Source organism: Sus scrofa, chromosome 15 (genome assembly GCF_054392235.1).
Source record: "Sus scrofa isolate SSC_HxYL_T2T_F1_AM1 chromosome 15, Sscrofa_HxYL_maternal_Yorkshire_Landrace_v2.0, whole genome shotgun sequence".
Classification (NCBI taxonomy): Eukaryota; Metazoa; Chordata; class Mammalia; order Artiodactyla; family Suidae; genus Sus; species Sus scrofa.
The window spans coordinates 102027282-102047103 of record NC_139397.1 but is presented as its reverse complement, the minus strand read 5'-3'; the positions used below and the strand labels follow the sequence as shown (position 1 = coordinate 102047103).

Here is a 19822-nt window from a genome sequence, read left to right as displayed (position 1 = left end):
CCATCAGCTCATAATCCTCAGGCCTCACTCTGTGCACAAAATTTACCAAAACGAATGGAACCCAAAGGTCAAAGCTGAAGTGTGCCAAGAATAGCTCTGAGTTATTAAACTGGTGCACTGAAAAGAAAATAACCTAGTCAAGCGACAGGAAGAGCTGGACTGTGTTCTTCCTGGAGGCAAAGTTCAGTTGCTCTGTAAAGTTCTTTTTGTGTTTTGTGGAGAGCTTTTCATACTCTCTTGTCATTTCAGACCTTTAGGAAGCTCTGGATCACTGGAGCCGCCCAGCCTTAAGGCAGCTCAGTCCCATCAGCATAATCTATCTGGAGCTTATCCTGGACAGTGGCAGGGCAGTACTTTCAGCTCCTGGTCACTTCCTCCTCACACAGCTGATTTTCTCAGCTAGCAGGTCTAAACCCATAAGATCTCCATCCTTAAGACAGCATTTTCCACTAAACTCTGGCTAAGTCACAAAATCAGCTTTCAAAATAATCCATTTGTTTTCATCTTTCTTTTTTTCTACTTTTTTATCTATGATATTGATATCAGAATGAAAATCTTTTAGATTAAGTTTTTTTTTGCCCTAACATTTAGAGACACCCATCAAATAACACATGTGAATGACTTTTGTAAAATCTAAGGCCTTGTTCAAATAGCATGTACTTTCTATACACTATATATAAAAGCTTATTAAATATAAGTTTTATAGCTTCAACCTCCCTTTTTTCTTTCTGATTACTTCCTTTAATAGACATCTGTTTGCAAATTCTCTTCCCTATCTTATCTTAGTTTTATTAATTAGTAGAATAATTCATTAATGATATTAACAATTGATATCTCCAGACTGGTATCACTATTTTAAATGTTTGGGAACCTTCAAATGTTCAAGCCTGTTAGGCTTTGCCTTCAGAAGATGAACAATTTGAGAAATTCAGAGCTTTCCAAATATTAACCCAATCATTTTTAGATTATTCATATTAAAAGATGATCAGATAGTGACTTGCTATATTTTAAATCCTTTTGCAATGCTTGTTTTGTGGTTATTAGTTTTTCTTCACTTTCCCTAAAGTTTAATCACCATAAATTTTTGTAGAAGATTGCTGGATCCCGATGATGAGCTCAGTGACATTCAGTCAGATTCCGTCCCCTTGGAAGTCCGGGACTGGTTGGCTTCTACCTTTACGCGAAAAATGGGGATGATGAAAAAGAAATCTGAGGAAAAACCAAGATTTCGGAGTATTGTTCATGCTGTTCAAGCTGGAATTTTTGTGGAAAGGTAAGTGAAAGTGTTGGTATCTCAAGACAAAAGTCAGAAGGCAGAAAATATACTTACTATGTCAAAGTTATGGGAGTCCTGTATTTTACTTATTGAGGAATGCCATCATAAGTGTACCTTATGATGAATTTACCTATAACAAAAATGCCTTTTCCTATATTTATTATTTCTATTTTTTAAATTGACATAAAGACTAAAAGCAAAGACTTTTGAATGACCGTTCTCCTCAAATGAACCTTAGTGAATAACTGTTTAAAAATAATTATAATACAGAGTTCTCGTTGTGGCTCAGCAGTTAACAAACCCAAATAGCATCCATGAGGATGCAGGTTCAATCCCTGGTCTCACTCAGTGGGGTTAAGGATCCACCATTGCCATGAGCTGTGATGTAGGTCACAGACATGGCTCAGATCCTGCATTGCTGCAGCTATGGTGTAGGCCGGCAGCTATAACTCCAATTGGATCCCTAGCCTGAGAACCTCCATATGCCGTGGGTGCAGCCCTAAAAAGACAAAAAAATAATAATAATTATTATAATACATTTATATACTACACAGCTAATTATACTCAAATAAAATGTAACACCTGATAAAATAAATTCTATACTACCTACCCAAATCAAGCAGGCCTTTTCTCTGCATTGAAGAGAAAAGACCATTCTCTTACCATCAGGGAGGAAAACTCTCATGTCCGTTTTCCTTGAAATGCTTTTTAACATTTCTGTCACTGAAGCGTTTCTGTCACTTGATGGACCCTAGAAGCGCCAAGTCAAATAACCAGAGTTTCTTTTTTTTTTTTTTTTTTGTCTTTCTAGGGCCGCACTCGGCCATGTGGAGGTTCCCAGGCTAGGGGTCCAATGGGAGCTGTAGCTGCTGGCCTACGCCACAGCGCACCTCAACGCCGGATCCTTAACCCACTGGGCGAGGCCAGGGATCAAACTCGAAACCTCGTGGTTCCTGGTCAGATTCGTTAACCACTGAGCCATGATGGGACTCCAAATAACCAGAGTTTCTAATGTGAAATACATGTTAATATGACCCAATTTTATGTTCTTTAGCCCTGGAGAGCACAGCTTATCTTTCTGTCTGGCAACAAGATATTTCAGAACTAAAACTACAAAAAGACTTGAAATAAACATCTTATATCTGATAATGTTGAAAACTAGTTCTTAGAAATCCTTTAGATTAAAAAAACACAATATTAAATTATATATAAAAAGATTATTTTAGCACTTTTGAAAATAATAAAATTGAGGAACAGAGAAATTTTTGTCAGTGTATTTAAAATTAATGAAAGACCATACCATTTTTTATCTTCTGACATCGCTAGTCATTACCTCTAATAAACTTTATAAATGCTCATCTTCCTCTGCTGAAGGAACAATGAGAAGCACTGTTGGGTTTCTAAAGATGTAAACGACTATGCATTGCAAGAAGTAGTCAATGTAATTTAAAGATATATTAAAGATGCATAAAGCATCTAGGATCTTGGTTTATGCTTGTATTACTCAAAACAACAACCACTGAGTGATTATTCAATTATTTTTGAGTATTTTTTTTTCTCTCTCTTTTTTTTTTTTTTTTTTTTTGTCTTTTCTAGGGCCGCTCCTGCAGCATGCGGAGGTTCCCAGGCTAGGGGTCTAGTCTAATTGGAGCTGTAGCCACTGGCCTACACTAGAGCCACAGCAACGTGGGATCCAAGCCATGTCTGCAACCTATACCACAGCTCACGACAATGCCAGATCCTTAACCCACTGAGCAAGGCCAGGGATCAAACCTGCAACCTCATGGTTTCTAGTCAGATTCGTTAACCACTGCGCCATGAGGGGAACTCCTATTTTTGAGTATTTCTTAACCATATCTAATTGGCTTTGATAAAAGGATAAAAGAATCCTTGTAATAAGCATTATGAGCAGAGTAAGCATGAGTAGTTAGGTGAGGTTACACCTCCACCCCTCGAGCATAAACTGCTCCCAACTCTACCAGTTGGGACCAGAAATCGGAAGCAAGATTTCCCTTGTGGCACAGCAGGTTAAGTATTCAATATAGTCAGTGCAGTTGCTAGAGCTGCTGCTATGGTGCAGTTTTGATCCCTGGTTTGAAATTTCCACATGTGGGAACAGGAAAAAAAAAAAAAAATCTGATAAATGTAGAAAGAAAGAATTTTATAATCATATTTTTTTTTAAAACAACTTAGGCAAGTGTTACGACAGTTGTTGATTTTCAATATTGATATCAATTTGAAAACATCTAAATAGTAGTTCAGAAAGTTGTGAAAGAATCAGAGATAAAAGAGAAGTATGTTTGCTTTACTGAAGGAATGTATATTCTGTCTTTGTTGTTTAGGAAAATGTTGAAGAACTTGGCAAACTAAAATGCAAATTATAGAAGTAAGTCAACTAAATTTCCATTCCCATTAAATAGAAAATCAAGGAGTTCCCTAGTAGCCTAGTGGGTTACAGATCTGGTGGTGTCACTGCAATGGCTTGGATTACTGCTATGGCAAGAGTTTGATTCCTGGCCTGGGAACTTCTACATGTTTTGGGCACAGTAATAAATAAATAAATAATCAAGCAGAATTCTGTGAAATATATTGCTATATTAAACTTTTGATTTTTTTTCACATGCCACATAAAACACCTTATATAACAGCCTGTAGAAATATCAAAATATACTTAAAGTAACTAAATTAGTAAGCAGTCTTGAAGAAAGCAATCTGCTAAAAACATATGGACACAGTTCCCATTGTGGTATAGCCGAAACAAATCTGACTAGTAACCATGAGGATGAGGGTTCAATCCCTGGCCTCACTCAGTGGGTTAAGGATCCGGCATTGCCCTGAGCTGAGGTGTAGGTCACAGACACAGTTTGGATCCCATGTTGCTGCAGCTGTGGTGTAGGATAGCTATAGCTCTGATTTGACCCCTAGCCTGGGAACTTCCATAAGCTGCAGATGCGGCCCTAAAAAGACAAAAAAAAAAAAAAAAAAAAAAAAAAAAAGGAAAAAAGAAAAACGTAAGGAAATGAAAAATTTTTTAATTGCTTTTGAATCCCCATTAGTAAATGCATAAACAGAGTAGGACATATGAATACTGAATTTCAAAAATAATCATCTTCAATCTTGAAAGTTAGAAAGCCTTCTTGAGTCTTCTTTCAAGTTTCTCCTCCCAAGAATCAATACCTCAGCAAATCCAGAGAATTTGCTTACCCCAATGTATCCTGACACTGCTCACTTTCTCATTTCCACTCCTGCAACCCCAATTGTCACCTGCAATCAAAAATAGGACAATAGCTTCCCAGTAGGCTCCCCTTGCCCTCACTTGCCTTCTCCAAACGAGTCATTCTACAGTGACTTTTAAAATATAAATTATGTCCTGTCATTCTTAAGATTAAAATCACTTGATGATTTTTACCATTTCACTTGATATTAAAGGCATTTTATTTATCATGTCTTTACATAATTAGGTCCCCTTTACCTTATAGACTCATCTAATGCAACCTTCATCCTTAACCGTGATTTCAACTCTATGAACATCTTAAACCCTTTCTTCCTTGGGGCCAGTAATCCAGCTGTTCCCTCTATCAGAAATGATTTTCCCCACCCTTCATTCTGACTGGCCGTTTCTACCTTTCCAGAGGTTTTTCCTGATCACTTTGTGTACAGTTTATCACTTTCTCTACCCCAACCAGTGGTTTACCTCAAGGCACTTAGTGCTCTTTGTAATCATATATTATTTCTTATTATTGTCCCTCTTCACCACTGAATAAACCCCATGAAAGCAGCATTTATATTTTTCTTGTTCTCTACTGAATAGTCACTTGCCTAGCACAGTGTCTGGTATAAGATGGTTTTTTGGTTTTTTGTGTTTTGGCTACTCCTGCAGCAAGCAAAAATTCCCAGGCCAGGGATCAAACCTATGCCACAGCAGTGACGACAACAAATCAACTGGTAGGCCAACAAGGAACTGCATAAGATATTTTTTTTCTTTAAGTCTTTGAATTATATTTTATAGCTTTAGTACAACCCTTTCAAAAATAGCCTACCATATTTCTGGTTGAATTTTTACCATCTGTAGGAGCAGGAATTTCCTTATTCTTTTTTTAGCAACTTGTAATATATTGACTATTTACACAAGTATGAGGCCACTGTACTAACATTCCTCCCACATTCATTCTAATTCCAGAATGAGTCATCCCAATTTTCCATCCTAATTTTCTATTTCTTGGTTTGCATCCTAACGTTCTATTCCCGTTTTCTAGGGTTAGAAAATGAAGATTGGAAGGTTTCTCCTTCTCCTTGGAAGAATAACTTTTTCCTTGTCTTTCTTTACATTCTGTATCTTGAGAATATACAGTGATATTCATTTCTCAATCTCCACTGAGTCTGAGAAACATCAGAGTTCTCACTGAGCCAGGAGAGTACTGAAGAACCTAAGAATTGGAGCCAGTGGTATTGGCTACAGAGTAATAAGAACAGTAACATTAATAATAATAATGGCTTTCTTATATTGAGTGTCTATAATATTATGCAAGGCATTTATATCATTTGCTCCTCACAAAAAAGCAGGTGAGTGACATTAAATGGCTTCCAGAGGTCACATAGCTAGTGAATGGCTAACCTGTGATTCAAAGGCTGTGTTCCCTTTGCTATATCAGACTGCCTTGTGCACCATGAAGTTATACTAATTTAAAGTTACTTAATTTCTAAAGTTCCTTATTCTTGACCTTTTTTCTGTTGTCCACCACCCTTCCATTTCCCTTGTAACCTCTATTTTTTAACAGTGATTCTGAAAATAGATAGGAAAGACTTTACTCAAAAAAAAAGAACTAAATATCGTTTCTGACAGTAATTATTTTCTGGGTCTTTTATTGTATGATTAATTTCCTTGCCCTGAAAGATTAGAATAATCATACCTATTTCAATGGAGTAATTAATATAGGCATTTTTCTTATAAGCTGCTCTGAAATCTTCCAGTTGAGATAGAGGGTAAGGGTAATTTTTTATTATAACTGATTGCCCACACCTAAAAATTATTTAAGGTCATTTAAAATAAACATAAAATGGGAACATGGAAATAAAGTAACACGGCCTCTGTAATAAAATGGGAATATATTTTATCAAGAAATTCTAGTCTCAGTGTAAGTAAATACAGTATTTTAATTCTTAGCTTCCAAGAAGTGAATATTAAAAAGGAAAACATAATGAGTTACTTGGTTTTTATCATCTTAAAAAAAGATACCTTTGGGGAGTTCCCGTCGTGGCGCAGTGGTTAACGAATCCGACTAGGAACCATGAGGTCGCGGGTTCGATCCCTGCCCTTGCTCAGTGGGTTAACGATCCGGCGTTGCCGTGAGCTGTGGTGTAGGTTGCAGACGCGGCTCGGATCCTGCGTTGCTGTGGCTCTGGTGTAGGCCGGTGGCTACAGCTCCGATTCAACCCCTAGCCTGGGAACCTCCATATGCCGCGGGAGCGGCCCAAGAAATAGCAACAACAACAACAACAAAAGACAAAAAAAGACAAAAGACAAAAAAAAAAAAAAAAAAAAAAGATACCTTTTACATGGAAACTGAATAATATGTCCTGTGGATTTTTAATATAAAGTTTATTGAATCAAAAAGATTCTTTATCTCCCACAGCAGTTTTATAAAAATGCAGAATATTTTCTTAATATTCTTGTATTTCTTATATTGACCCCCATTATAAATTAATGATATAATCATTAAATTTTGGTTTTGTCCAGGCATCTTGAGGGGAGAAGTTACTGCAATATAGTCTGGGAATGCAGCTTGCTTGTGGACTAACAATGTGAAAATTAAGGGATATGATTAATAATCAGTTAAATTCTTTCTTCTCAGGACTGTGTGAAAGAACCATGTTTCTTTCAGTGTTGATTAGAAGCCTGTTGCTATTTCTACACATTAGGGTATCATGTTGATTCTAATTTTGCATGAAGCAATAGAGGACTTTCTTATTTTTGGTTTAAGTCATCTTGGTTGCCCATTGGAAGATAGAAAACTCCAACAAATTACTGATTAATAAAAATATTTCTATTATTGATACAAGTATAAAAATAGAAACACTCATTCTTTCTGGATAATCTTTATTAAATAATATTAAGTGACAATTTGGACAAATTTAAGCAATTTTGTCAATTTGGTCTCCCCCAGTATTCTAAAAAAAAAAAAAAAGCTATTTAAATTTTAATGATACTACATATTCCATCCTATAATTTTCATTTTATAAAAAAGTCTATAAAGGAAATATTTTAATGACATATAGCTTCCAGACTAAAATCTTTGTAGCACAAATGGACACAAAACAAGATTTCTTTCCTATCGTAGATATGGTGGCATGCTAAAAAGCATTGTTGCTGCACAGCAAAGGACTGAGTGTTTTTTTAATAAAATGAAGTTTAGGGAAAGATCTCTTTACATGGAAACTAAAATCACATTGACTTTATATGGTGGTTGCGAGTAAACAAAATACTATTTATATCTGTCGTAGATAGATGCTTCATAAATGGTGACAGTAGTTATCATTGTTGTCACAAAGGGAGACTGTAATTAATGATATAAGGTGAAAGAGTTAAAGGTGATTGATTTTTTTCCTTTGTTTTTAAAAGATAGTTGAGAACTTCGGATAAATAATTTTATATATACACTTATTTTTCTTTTTCAGAATGTACAGAAAGTCCTATCACATGGTTGGCTTGGCATATCCAGAAGCTGTCATAGTTACATTAAAGGTGAAAAAAAATTTAGTTCTTTTTAGTTCTTTTTAAATAGTCATTTTAAAAAATCTCCTTAAAATAGCTGGGAGAAAATGAGAGTAGGTCTTTGCTGCAGCTTATGTATTGCAGTGTAAAAGATGTTTCAACCCTTTGCAAAAATATCATGTGTTTCAAATCATGACTCACTATAAATTTAAATGAGAATTGATTTACACTAATAAACTACATTTATGTCTATATCTACACACACACACATAAACACTTGTGTGTGATGTTTTCTTCTTCAGGCTTTATTTAAGTGGGCCTTGAAGCCAGTTTTGAGATGGCCCCAGCACCCTCAGAACACACGTATTTTGTTACCATATGTTATGAACAAGTTGAATACATTATAAAAAGATGTTTTAGTCAAATGTGGTTAAAGGACAGAATTTATATGGATGAAAATGGTTTAGAATTTTGGGTCTGAGAAAATATAAAAAGTAGGGTAAAATTAAGAAAGAAAACAAAAAAGTTATTTTCTCTCTGGCTTTCCTGTGGCTACCCTAGTCTGAGGCCCAATTGGAACATTATTTGTGTTAGAAATACCTAGAGTTGGAAATCAGGAGTGATGAAAGTTTTTAACTCACTTACTTGTTCCCATTTTGTGTGTGTTGTGTGTGTGTGTGTGTATGCACATACGCATTGTTTCTACAGAGGCGGGTTTTTGCAGGCTCATCACTCTACATCCCTTATTTCATTCTCACTTAATTTGGGTAGGAAATTCACCTTTTCTCCTCTAACAGTTTTAGAGTGGTTGTCCTATATTAACCAAGAAATTAAACAATAATGGCAATAGACTATACTGGGTTGCTTTACTTCTGATTTATTAAACTCTTTTCCTAATTTAAATTTATATTACTTTTTTGTTGTTTTTCAGTTTCCTTTTAAGCATCCTCTTTGCATTTGTTTTTCCTCTGCTGCATATTAGATTTTAATTTTATTCTTTATAAAAGGTAGTTTGTTTTTCTTGGAAGCTTTTTTTATAGTCATGTTTCTAAAGCTATAATAGAGGCAAGTATATAACCGAAATGTCACATTATCAGACATTAATTACTCCTTGTCTCTTGAGAGATTTTAATTCTCTCATTATTTCCTCGGCTGTACGCAAGAAGTTTATTTATTTTTATTTACCTATTTTGCTTAGAAACCAACCGAGTATTTTGTTATGACAGAATATAAACATTTTTCTGAAACGTAGTGTAGAGAAAACATGAACTAACTGGTTGAGGACAACTATCACTAAATTGAGAATGTTTTGATAATTCTGATTTCCTAAGATACTTTCTTGTTTGCTCTCTATCTTCTTAAGAGCCAAGCATCTGCAGTAGTTTACAGATGTAAATCATCATTGTTGATAAAAATTCACCCCACAATGGAGAGCTAACCTTTTACTCAGTGGGAAGCCCCTAGAGAGAGCTGTAAATAGCAGCCTTTTAACAATCTGAACTAATTCTGTGTTAGCTTTGGAATTTGATAAGAGATTTGTTGGACTCCTTTGAGCTTTACTGATGGTAAAACGCATTCTAACAGAACTTTGAGAGATTTTAAATTTACAAACAGATCAAGCAAGTGTTTCAGGATCAAATTGGGGCCAAATGCAAAGGTGCACAAGCAAACCAACAAATATCATTGGCATTTTAATCACTTGAAAACGCCAATGATATCTGTTGGTTTGCTTGTGTACTTTTGCATTTGCATTACCTTTTGATGTTATTGTTACTATGAGTCAAAAGAATATTTTTAAGAGATGGTTTGAATACTTTTTATCAGATTTTCAGTTTAGATTAAGCATGTTACAGCATGTGTGGTTGCTCTCTGTAAAATGTCTTAAACGAATAAAGTTCTGAACAGGGCCTGCTCAAATTCAAAATGAATGTATAGCGTTAAGGTTGTCCACTTACTGGTTCAATACAAACTGCTCTGTGTGTGCAAACACTAGACCTTCTTTGCTGGTAGTTTCTGATAATCATTGGAACTGACTCTATTGTGTTTCTTTAGATTTTTTCATTTCAGGGATTTATTTAGGGTTGCAACTCAAAAGTCACCTTAATACCTCCCTAATATGCTGATATCATTTGGCACAAGTCCATTTTGTGGGCTCCTCTGAAAGTTTTTGTCCTCGAATGACCTGAAGCAAAATCCTGAGGTGGCTGGAACTGTTTGATACACCTGCTCATTGCCCTCTTTCCCACATTTAGGTGGTACTTTCTTAGGGTATTTGTTTCTCTGCAAGCCTGACAACTTCCTGGGGAAATTGCCTGAAATGCCAACATTACTATCATCCAAGAGACCCACTTCCTTTATCTTACTGTCTGTCCCCATAGAAAGTATAAATGAATCAGCCAAGGTTAGAGTGACTAATAAGGTAGTATTACTGTACCTAGAGAGAGCACTCTATCTCTCTAGGCATCTGCATCATAAGAAAAAAAAAAAAAAAAAAGACATAAAATATCAAAGCTTTAAATCAAATTAGTAACTCTTACACAGTGGAATTTCAAGCAAGGTGGGTAGATAGGAAAGATAAATTGGGGGTACCTTCCCTTATCCCTCAATTACATCAGCCTCATAATCTAAAATTCTACTTTAAAATGAATCCCAGTCTAGAAAAATGATTTATGACATGCATTTGGAGAGAGAATAAGGGTAAGAGCAGTTATTATAGTGTTAGCATGCTTATTACGTCAACTTGGAATACCTTGGGATTAAGGAGAAGATCTCAAACATTATTGATCTCACTTTTGTCAGTCCATAGATACTAAGTTTCCCTGTCATATCAGACACTGGTAAAAATATAGTTTGATGTACTGAATTGAGATCTAACCTGTTGGATGTACAATACCTGATCTAAGAATTTTTCATACAAAGAAACAGAACGATATATTGCCATCTAAATATTTACTTTTTTTTTTCCTGCAGGATGTTGATAAATGGTCTTTTGATGTATTTGCCTTGAATGAAGCAAGTGGAGAACACAGTCTAAAGTTTATGATTTATGAACTATTTACCAGATATGATCTTATCAACCGTTTCAAGGTCAGAAACATGTAACAAAAGTAAAATGCTCGTTTTTATTTATTTATTTATTTATTTTGTCTTTTCTAGGGCCGCACCCACGACATATGGGAGTTCCCAGGCTAGGGGGTCTAATCGGAGCTGTAGCCACCAGCCTACACCAGAGCCACAGCAACACAGGTTCCGAGCCACGTCTGCAACCTACACCACAGCTAACAGCAACGCTGGATCCTTAACCCACTGAGCGAGGCTAGGGATCAAACCCGCAACCTCATGGTTCCTCATCGGATTTGTTAACAACTAAGCCATGATGGGAACTCCATAAAATGCTCTTAAAACTAGATATCTGAATAAGAATGAAAATGCAGAACATCGGGTCATTAATCAATTCATTTTAAAATGTTTCTGTTTGGTAGATCACAGAAGAACAAAGGGTACCAGTTCATGATATGGTATAACCATTCTTCACAAAACACTGATATTTCTACATATCCACTGGGGTAGCATAGAGCCATAAGATACAAACAAAATACAGACATCCACCTGAATTATTCACAAAACACTCATGTAAAGATTGGAAGCTATGTCTTAGAGAAATGTGATTTTCCTATAATGCAGAATGAACCATTATTGGCAGCTTCTCTTAAATTAAAATGAAAGGGCTTCTAATTAAATTCACTCATAGATATCTCAGTTACAGATTTGATTCAGATTTTTGAACCTCTATCCCAGCAGCCTTTATCTGTGCAATCATGGTATTTTTAGAATTAGAAGTTACTGGGAGGTCATTTATTTTAACCAATGACTGATAGAAAAACTAGGCTTCCCCAGTAAATGGAAAAGTTTACCCCTTTAAAACTAGCCTTCTTACTTAACTCTGGAAGGTATAAAAATTTAAAGGCTGCTGTATGGGTAAGACTGCTATTTCATCTATCTTAATTAAACACTGAGGGGTTACAGTCCTTCCCAGCATTGAAAGCTGACAGGTTAATTAAGTGTTTTTTCATAACAATCCACATTTAATTTCAAGAAACTACTGCCCACATCTGACTCACTAATGTGTCCCATCTCAAACATTTTTGTGCTCATGTTGATTTAGTGCCATTCTTTTGGTCAAAACATAATCATAATTATTACTTTCTGCAGATTCCTGTTTCTTGCTTAATTGCCTTTGCAGAAGCTTTAGAAGTTGGTTACAGCAAGTACAAAAATCCATATCACAATTTGATCCATGCAGCAGATGTTACTCAAACTGTGCATTACATAATGCTTCATACAGGTATCATGGTAAGACAATCTTTGTACCTGAAGTTTGTTAGTTTGGAACATCAAATTCCATGTCCTTCCCATTGTCTCTTTAATACCCCTAAAAGTATTATAAGTAATAATCTTTTGGATTTGGGGGGGGGTTAATGAGTTATTTATAATATACATCTTTCGAAAAAATTTGACTCTGAAAAAAGATCTCCAGAGGCAAATTATAATTATACTGTCAATTTTTCAAAATTTGGACTATATAGCATTTTTGTATGTAAACTTATTTCCCCCATAGCCATCAACCCCCCAAAAAATGACCTAGAAAAAAATGTTTGGAATAAAAGTTAGTTGAAGTGCTCTTCTCTCAATTCATCACCCAGAATGACCTTAGTTACTTCTTATCTTCTACAGACTTGCATCTTTTATTAAAATCAAATCCTAGTAGGGATTTCTGGAAATCATTCATGTAAATTTTTAAAAATTCTTCTTTGCATCTGAATGATCAGTTGATGAGTGAATAAATGATTCATCAGTGCAAATCCTGGAACAATAATGAGTAGATGCTGGGAACTCTGAGACCGCCCGGAATTTCTGTAATGTCTCGGAGTATAGGATGACTCCCAAGAGGTAAAAAGGGAGGAGTAGTCCTTCCTTCTGAAGGTTCCACACTGCAATGGGTTCAAAAGGGTATGAGCCATGTGAGATCCCCAAATCTGAGTACATTCTTGATTCTTCATGTGTTGACCTAGGCTGAAGCAATACCGTACAATGCATGTAAAGAGGATGTTCCAACAACCCCATAATATACATTGCCTACTTATTTACGTTTCAGAAGCCACACCCTTTCTGTTGGTAAGGGTCATTGGTATTCAGATCTACATAACTAGTATTCTTTCATATCTCATTATTCTGCACCAGAAACTCCTTACCTGGTCCTATGCAAAGCCTTTATGGCCACAGTCCTGAAGATCTTGAAAACTTACAACAGGTTCATGATCCTCCAAGTTTATTATATATAGAAGTATATTGCATACATTTTCCCCCAAGAAACCACAATGCATTGTTTATTACACATAAGATCCCTTTGTTCTGCTTTGTCCAACTGTGTCTCACATGATGACTGAAGAAATTATCTGTTTTACCTCTCCATCTTTTTTTGCCCCTTAAATTTGGCAGGTCCATCAATGTCCTGAGCTCAGATTCCACTCCTGCTGCCATGTTCCAGTTATCTGTTGCTCCAAAACATACTCCTCCAAACTTCAGTGTCTTAAAACAATAATTTATCATTATTTCTCAGGGGTCTGTGGTTATAAGGGTCCCAACTAGAATGTTCTCACTTGAGGTCTCTCATGTGACTGTGATTGATCATCCAGCAACTATGGCTGAAGACATCTGAGGGCATCCCTGGGCAAGATGTCCACAATGGTTCACTCACATGACTGTCAATTGATAATGGCTAATGGCTAGGCACTCAGCTGGTCTTTTAATGAAGAAATTTCTTGGAATAGCAACAAAAATTCAGTAAAAATATGCATTATATTGACAAGATTACTAAATAATATAAACTGCTTTGGAGGTAGGACCTACTTTGGGAGAGGCAAAAGTCTGAAAAACCACTTATGCAGTGGCACAGCCCTCTTGTGACCCTCTATAAGACTGGATTATATATATTTTTAACTTTAAACCTTGCATTTTTCACTTTTTAAGTTATAAACTTAATATTTCAGTGAATCATTTAGTTAAGGTAAAAATGTGCTCATTGAGCCAAATCAAATGCAGTCATGGCAAGACTTGGTCCTCAGTTAGTTTACTCACCATTCACTCCAGGAGACTAATTTGATATTTAAAGAGGAAACAGGTTAGCAATAATAAGTGGAAACTCAGACATTCAAAGACATAGCTTAGAAATATTGTTAATTTTTTATTTTTAATTTTTATTTTTTTGCCTTTTTTTAGGGCTGCATGCAACATGTGGAGGTTCCCAGGCTAGGGGTCGAATCAGAGCGACAGCTGCTGGCCCACACCACAACCACAGCAATGCCAGATCTGAGCCGCATCTGCGACCTACACCACAGCTCACAGCAACGCTGGATCCTTAACCCACTGAGCGAGGCCAGGGATCAAACCCACAACCTCATGATTCCTAGTCAGATTTGTTTCCACTGTGCCACGACAGGAACTCCAGTTGTTAAATTTTTAAAAGTAGTGTATGTGACTTTCTATATATCTGCTTCTTTTTCCAGCAGGTTGCACACACATGCACACACCCAAATTATTTTAAAGCTCTGTTGTTTTAATAAGGTTTCATTGTCACAGCTGTTTCTTAAAGTCTTTGCTTTCACTTGGTTTTATATGCATGGCAATTACTGTGAAAAACAAAAGTGCCTCCTGACAGCTGCAAATGCTGTTACACTTGAAAAAGTTGATTTAACATCTTCCTGGTTAGATCTTGCTTTTCCTTTCTAAGGTCTTTGTCTTGAATCTGAGTAGTGAGGTGGTTTTCTTTTTCAAGTGTTTGGCATTTCCTCTTTCCTGAATTCTGTGGCTTTGAAAAAGTTAACTGAAAATGAGATATTTAAGTGTGACTCTGAAATGGAAACTGAACTAATTAAATTTCCTCAGAACAAAATGGAATGGAAAAGTAATGCCTACTTCAGTGTAAAAAATAAAATCTGCTTTAATTATGAAGTACAATGAGAAGATATATGCCATTTCAGGCTGGTAGGTAACCAGGATTTCATCATTTTAAAATACATTTCTGCTCAAATACCACAAATGTAAAGGGAACCAAATAAAACTCTCCTATTTCATCTTTAGAACCTTTATTCTGAAGGTGGCATTGAACAGATGAGGGATGCTATATAAGTGGGTAAATAGAGAAATTGAAGCCCACAATGTGAATTTACCCTCAGACTTGCAAAGAAGACTTGTTCCAGGATATATAACAAGTCATTCCAACTTCTCTGGAAGACTGGGGAAATCTGGCCAGGCTGGCATGACTCCTAGAAAGTTGAAATTGTTAGTAAAGATCACGTAGTCACTTTTTGAGAGGATCATAACTTCCTAAATGTAAATATAACTTCACTCTACTTTAGCAGGTTTGAGTTGGAAACTTGTTTCTGAATTTATTCATCCTTTAGCAAAAAAAAGTGTTAGTGGGCCCTTTACTTTTCCCTTAGTCTTCATTAAAAAAGAGCCTGGTGGGAGGCTCTTTTTGTAATGTAATGTCAGTGTTGTCCAGAATCAGGAAAATATGTTTAAACTAATGAAAAATTTTACGATTGATGGGGGAAAATAAGCCAAAATGAATTTTCAATTTATTGACTATTTTATCAAAACTGGGTTACACTGCCAGCTTGACAGTTTTTTGAAAGTTATTTTCATAAGCTTTTTTTAAGATAAAGTATGTAGGTGAGTATTAATTTTCATACATGTGAATGTGTTGGTTCTTTGGGTTTTTTTTTTTTTTAGTCTTTTTAGGACCGCACCACAGCATGTGGAGGTTCCCAGGCTAGAGGTCCAATCCAAGTTGCAGCTGCCAGCGTACACCACAGCAACAGCAATGCCAGATCCGACCCGCATCTGCAACCTACACCACAGCTCACGGCAATGCCAGATCCTTAACCCACTGAGGGAGGCCAGGTATCAAACTTGCAACTTCATGGTTCCTAGTCGGATTCATTTCCGCTGCTCCATCATGGGAACTCAAAATGTGTTGGTTCTTTGAAATAAAAGAAGCATATAGAAATATTCATTGAGCTGAAACCCCTAGGATTTGATGTGGAGAAGACTAGGTCATTTACTTTAGTGTGTTAGTCAATGCTCTGCTGTTTCAGGGTCGTCTTAATCAGCATAACATTTATGGAGCTCTCTAGTAGCAGCCCAGAACTATCAGGTGACTAGTGCAGCCTGTCATCTACAAAATGCTCATAGGACCATTACGTGAAATGCAGTGAAGCCATTGTCCTTCAATTAGTTAATGTCATTTGGGGCACACTTGTGCCTTGCAGAGCTGAGGCTAGGACACCCTCTGCCTCCCTCTCTCTCCTTTTGTCACTTAATTAACTTGTAGCCCTATGCCACAATAATAGGGGTATGTAGTAGCTTGATCCATTTGCTGAATAGTAAATGCTTCACCAAGTGCTGTCCAGCCACTTGCAAATGTCTCTTTGAAAATGCAATCATTTGAGGCCCTTGGCAAAGGAACACTTGTATGTTAGGGCTCCTGCCACTGTTTTCTCTAATACTAAGAGAAGGGAAAAAGATGACTTGAAAACTATTCCTTTGGAACTTGTAATTCACTGACTACACCCAGAAATAGCCACCTACACTATGAAATGAATCAATTTTTCTTCAGTCTTCAGAAATTTTGCCACTATGTCTCTAGACTCTACAAACTGTGTGAAAATCTTGTACTTGTAAATGGCTTCCAATACAGCAGCATTTTGAAGAGTGGAAAGAGTGTGAGCTTTTAAGGCAAGCAGACATAGATTTAAAACCATACTTCCCCACTTCCTAGCTCATCTGCTTTCCATTCTTTTCCCTTGTCACTAAAATGTGGTTAATAATATTGACTACCTTGTAGTACAACAGTTAGGAACAATGCTATATGTGTAAAGAGCCTAACCTAGTTCTTTGTTTTTTTGCTTGCTTGCTTGCTTTTTAGGGCCACAACTACGGCATATGGAAGTTCCCAGGCTAGGGGTCAAATCTAAGCTGCAGCTGCAGGCCAGTGCCACAGCCATAGCACCACAGAATCCTGGCCACCATAGCTCACAGCAATGCCAGATTCTGACCCACTGAGCAAGGCCAGAGATCAAACCCACATCCTCATGGATACTAATTGGATTCGTTTCCACTGCACCACGGTGGGAACTCCCTAATATAATTCTTGAAACACAGCTATTAACACATACTCTAATATCAGTAAAAATTATTGTTAATTTATTATATTATGTATTAACTTATGTGTGTTATGTATTGATACTATAATGTACTCATATTCTATATTAGGTAAATTATAGCAAACTACCTCAGCTTATTCAAATGGATAGAGAAAAAAAGGTCCAACCCTACCTATAATGTAAGGTAAGGAGTTGTTAATTACCTTTTAGACATACCAGGACTAATAGGTCAGTGTGATTTTCTGACTTAAATTCTCCCAGCCCTATACATACACACATATACATTCTCAAACAGACACATACACACACACACATACACTAAATAATTCAGATATAAAAACCACATCATAAGTCTTAAAACTTTATTAGCTTCTACCCATCAGTATATTCCAGTTAAATTATTTATAAATTCTTCTTTTAAAACCTTAGAAGAATGTGTTTAGCATATTGCCTCCCTTGAATAATGAAGGCTATTGTCATCCACAAAAGGAAGGAATATTGTGATCTGTAGAAAGAATAGGGGAAAACTCCAGATAGTTTTGGAGCTGAATTCCTGCTCTGTCCTATATGCTATTGGCAGTTTGATTCTCTTCCTTAGGATTCAGCTTTGTTATCCACCAAATAAGGATAAAAGTACCTTGTAAGTGGTAAATAGGGTGATCATAACATTAAATGAAACTATTTACCTATAATACCCATCTAATGTTCATTCCTTCTCCTTTCTTTCCATCAACATTTTACATGCTATAAATGGCAGTTAACACCTCTCTCTGATATGTAGTAGCTTGATCCATTTGCTACTACATAGCTTGATCCATTTGCTACTACATATCAGAGAGAGGTGTTAACTGCCATTTGAGAGTAAATCTGCCTGAGAGTTTCTCTAGGCAAAATGCAACCTGCCGTTTTGATGAAGTACAGTGTCTACATTGCTCATAACTCTTCATTTTAACCCTTTATTTCTGCCCATTAGGAATCAGAAGGACTTAGTTTATATACTGATGACTCTTCCAGTTGGGAAGAGTGCTATAATTCAGCTTCATTCTCTCTCTCTTGTCCTCATGAGTCATTTACAAAATTCATGAATTGAAGCATCTATTTTCTGAGTTAAAATTCTCATTTGACACTAGTGTAAGACGAACTGTCAACTAGATTATAAAAATCAACCCCTTGGAGTTCCCATTGTGGCACAGTGGAAACGAATCCAACTAGGAACCATGAGGTTGCATGTTCGATTCCTGGCCTTGCTCAGTGGGTTAAGGATCTGGTGTTGCCATGAGCTGTGGTGTATGTCGTGAATGTAGCTTGGATCTGGCGTTGCTGTGGCTGTGGCAAAGGCTGGCAGCTAGAGCTCTGATTTGTCCCCTAGCCTGGGGAACCTCCATATGCCATGTGTCCGGCCCTAAAAAGACAAAAATAAAAATAAAAAAATAAAAATCAACCCCTAATTCTACTTTCACTAATACAAAATAGATGTATTTTTCAATTAAGTGTGACATTTTCAATGTTTCTCTCTTCCCAAACTAGTTTATAATATAAACTTAATTGTTAAGACCAAGGGGGCAATAAACAAGATGAATTCATTGAAGGAAGTACTATTTAAGGGAGGCAGAGATTAATGAGACTAAAACCAGGAAACATATATAATCAATTTTGATGGCTAGGAAGATAGTAAGTTTGAATACTTATGAGATAATCTATAATTACAATCCATCTCCTACTTCCTATTATAACTTTATTTTACAATTGTAGCTTCATATTTCATATTATCATAGTAGATATAGAATGTTGCTTTTAAAAAATCACAGATAAGTCTATAAATCTTAAACATAACCAATAGGAAATCCTTAAGAAAATAGGTGAATTTTTCTAATAATGATTTCTTTAATAAAACAGTGGATTTCTCGGTTACAAAATCTGGTTTAACTTCAGTTGCTCTTCATTTGATGATGTTTAATTCCACAATCTTAATGGGGACTTTGGAGGCCATTCCCAGTTCAGCCTGTATATAGGTCTTTAATAAGGTCATTTTCTTTTTTTAATGACTCACAATTGAATGCACCTATAAACATAGAACAGCTAGTTATATCAACTCTCTTTGATTCTGAAAGTCATTTCTAATTCAGTCATCCAACTATGATGAATTTATTCTTGAATTGCAATCACTAATGATATGTTAACTCACTATAATTTTCCAGATTCAACACCTTAAACAATATATTTAAGTTAGTAATTTAATAAGTTTTGTATTAAGTTTGCATTTAATGTTTAGTAAAATGCCATTTATTCTGTGTTTTACTGTATGATAAGACTTGTAATAGGCACAGCACACACATCATCTTTAAATTTCCTTTAACATCCAAAGGGGAATGATCACTAGTTCTAGTTTCATGGGAACCATGCCTGAGAGGGTAAATAGTTTATTTGTCTGAAGATTAACAAAGGTTAAACCGGGATGATCTGATTCTGCAGTCCCTTTCCATGACTCCCTGTTACCTCCTCCTAATGCAAAACTAATGGAATTCAATTCAACAGACAAATGTTAAGTTCCTACTATGTGCCAAATACCATAATGGGTTATATGAAAGGAGCCCATGTCTTTAGCTA

The 19822-nt window shown here is 36.0% G+C and overlaps 1 protein-coding gene across 24 annotated transcripts in view; it reads left to right on the top strand.

Moving 5' to 3' along the window:
* The window catches only part of PDE1A (phosphodiesterase 1A), a 347596-nt gene that overhangs the window by 273914 nt on the left and 53860 nt on the right, over positions 1-19822 (top strand). For all 24 annotated transcript variants that reach the window (XR_014829869.1, XR_014829871.1, XR_014829872.1 and 21 more), the window contains 4 exons: positions 1091-1273; positions 7952-8018; positions 10959-11075; positions 12201-12341. Coding sequence is in view for 15 of the 24 variants with exons in the window: in XM_085000028.1 (XP_084856154.1) it covers positions 1091-1273; positions 7952-8018; positions 10959-11075; positions 12201-12341 (508 nt within the window). In the remaining 9 variants the exon portion in view is untranslated. The remainder of the gene's footprint in view (positions 1-1090; positions 1274-7951; positions 8019-10958; positions 11076-12200; positions 12342-19822) is intronic.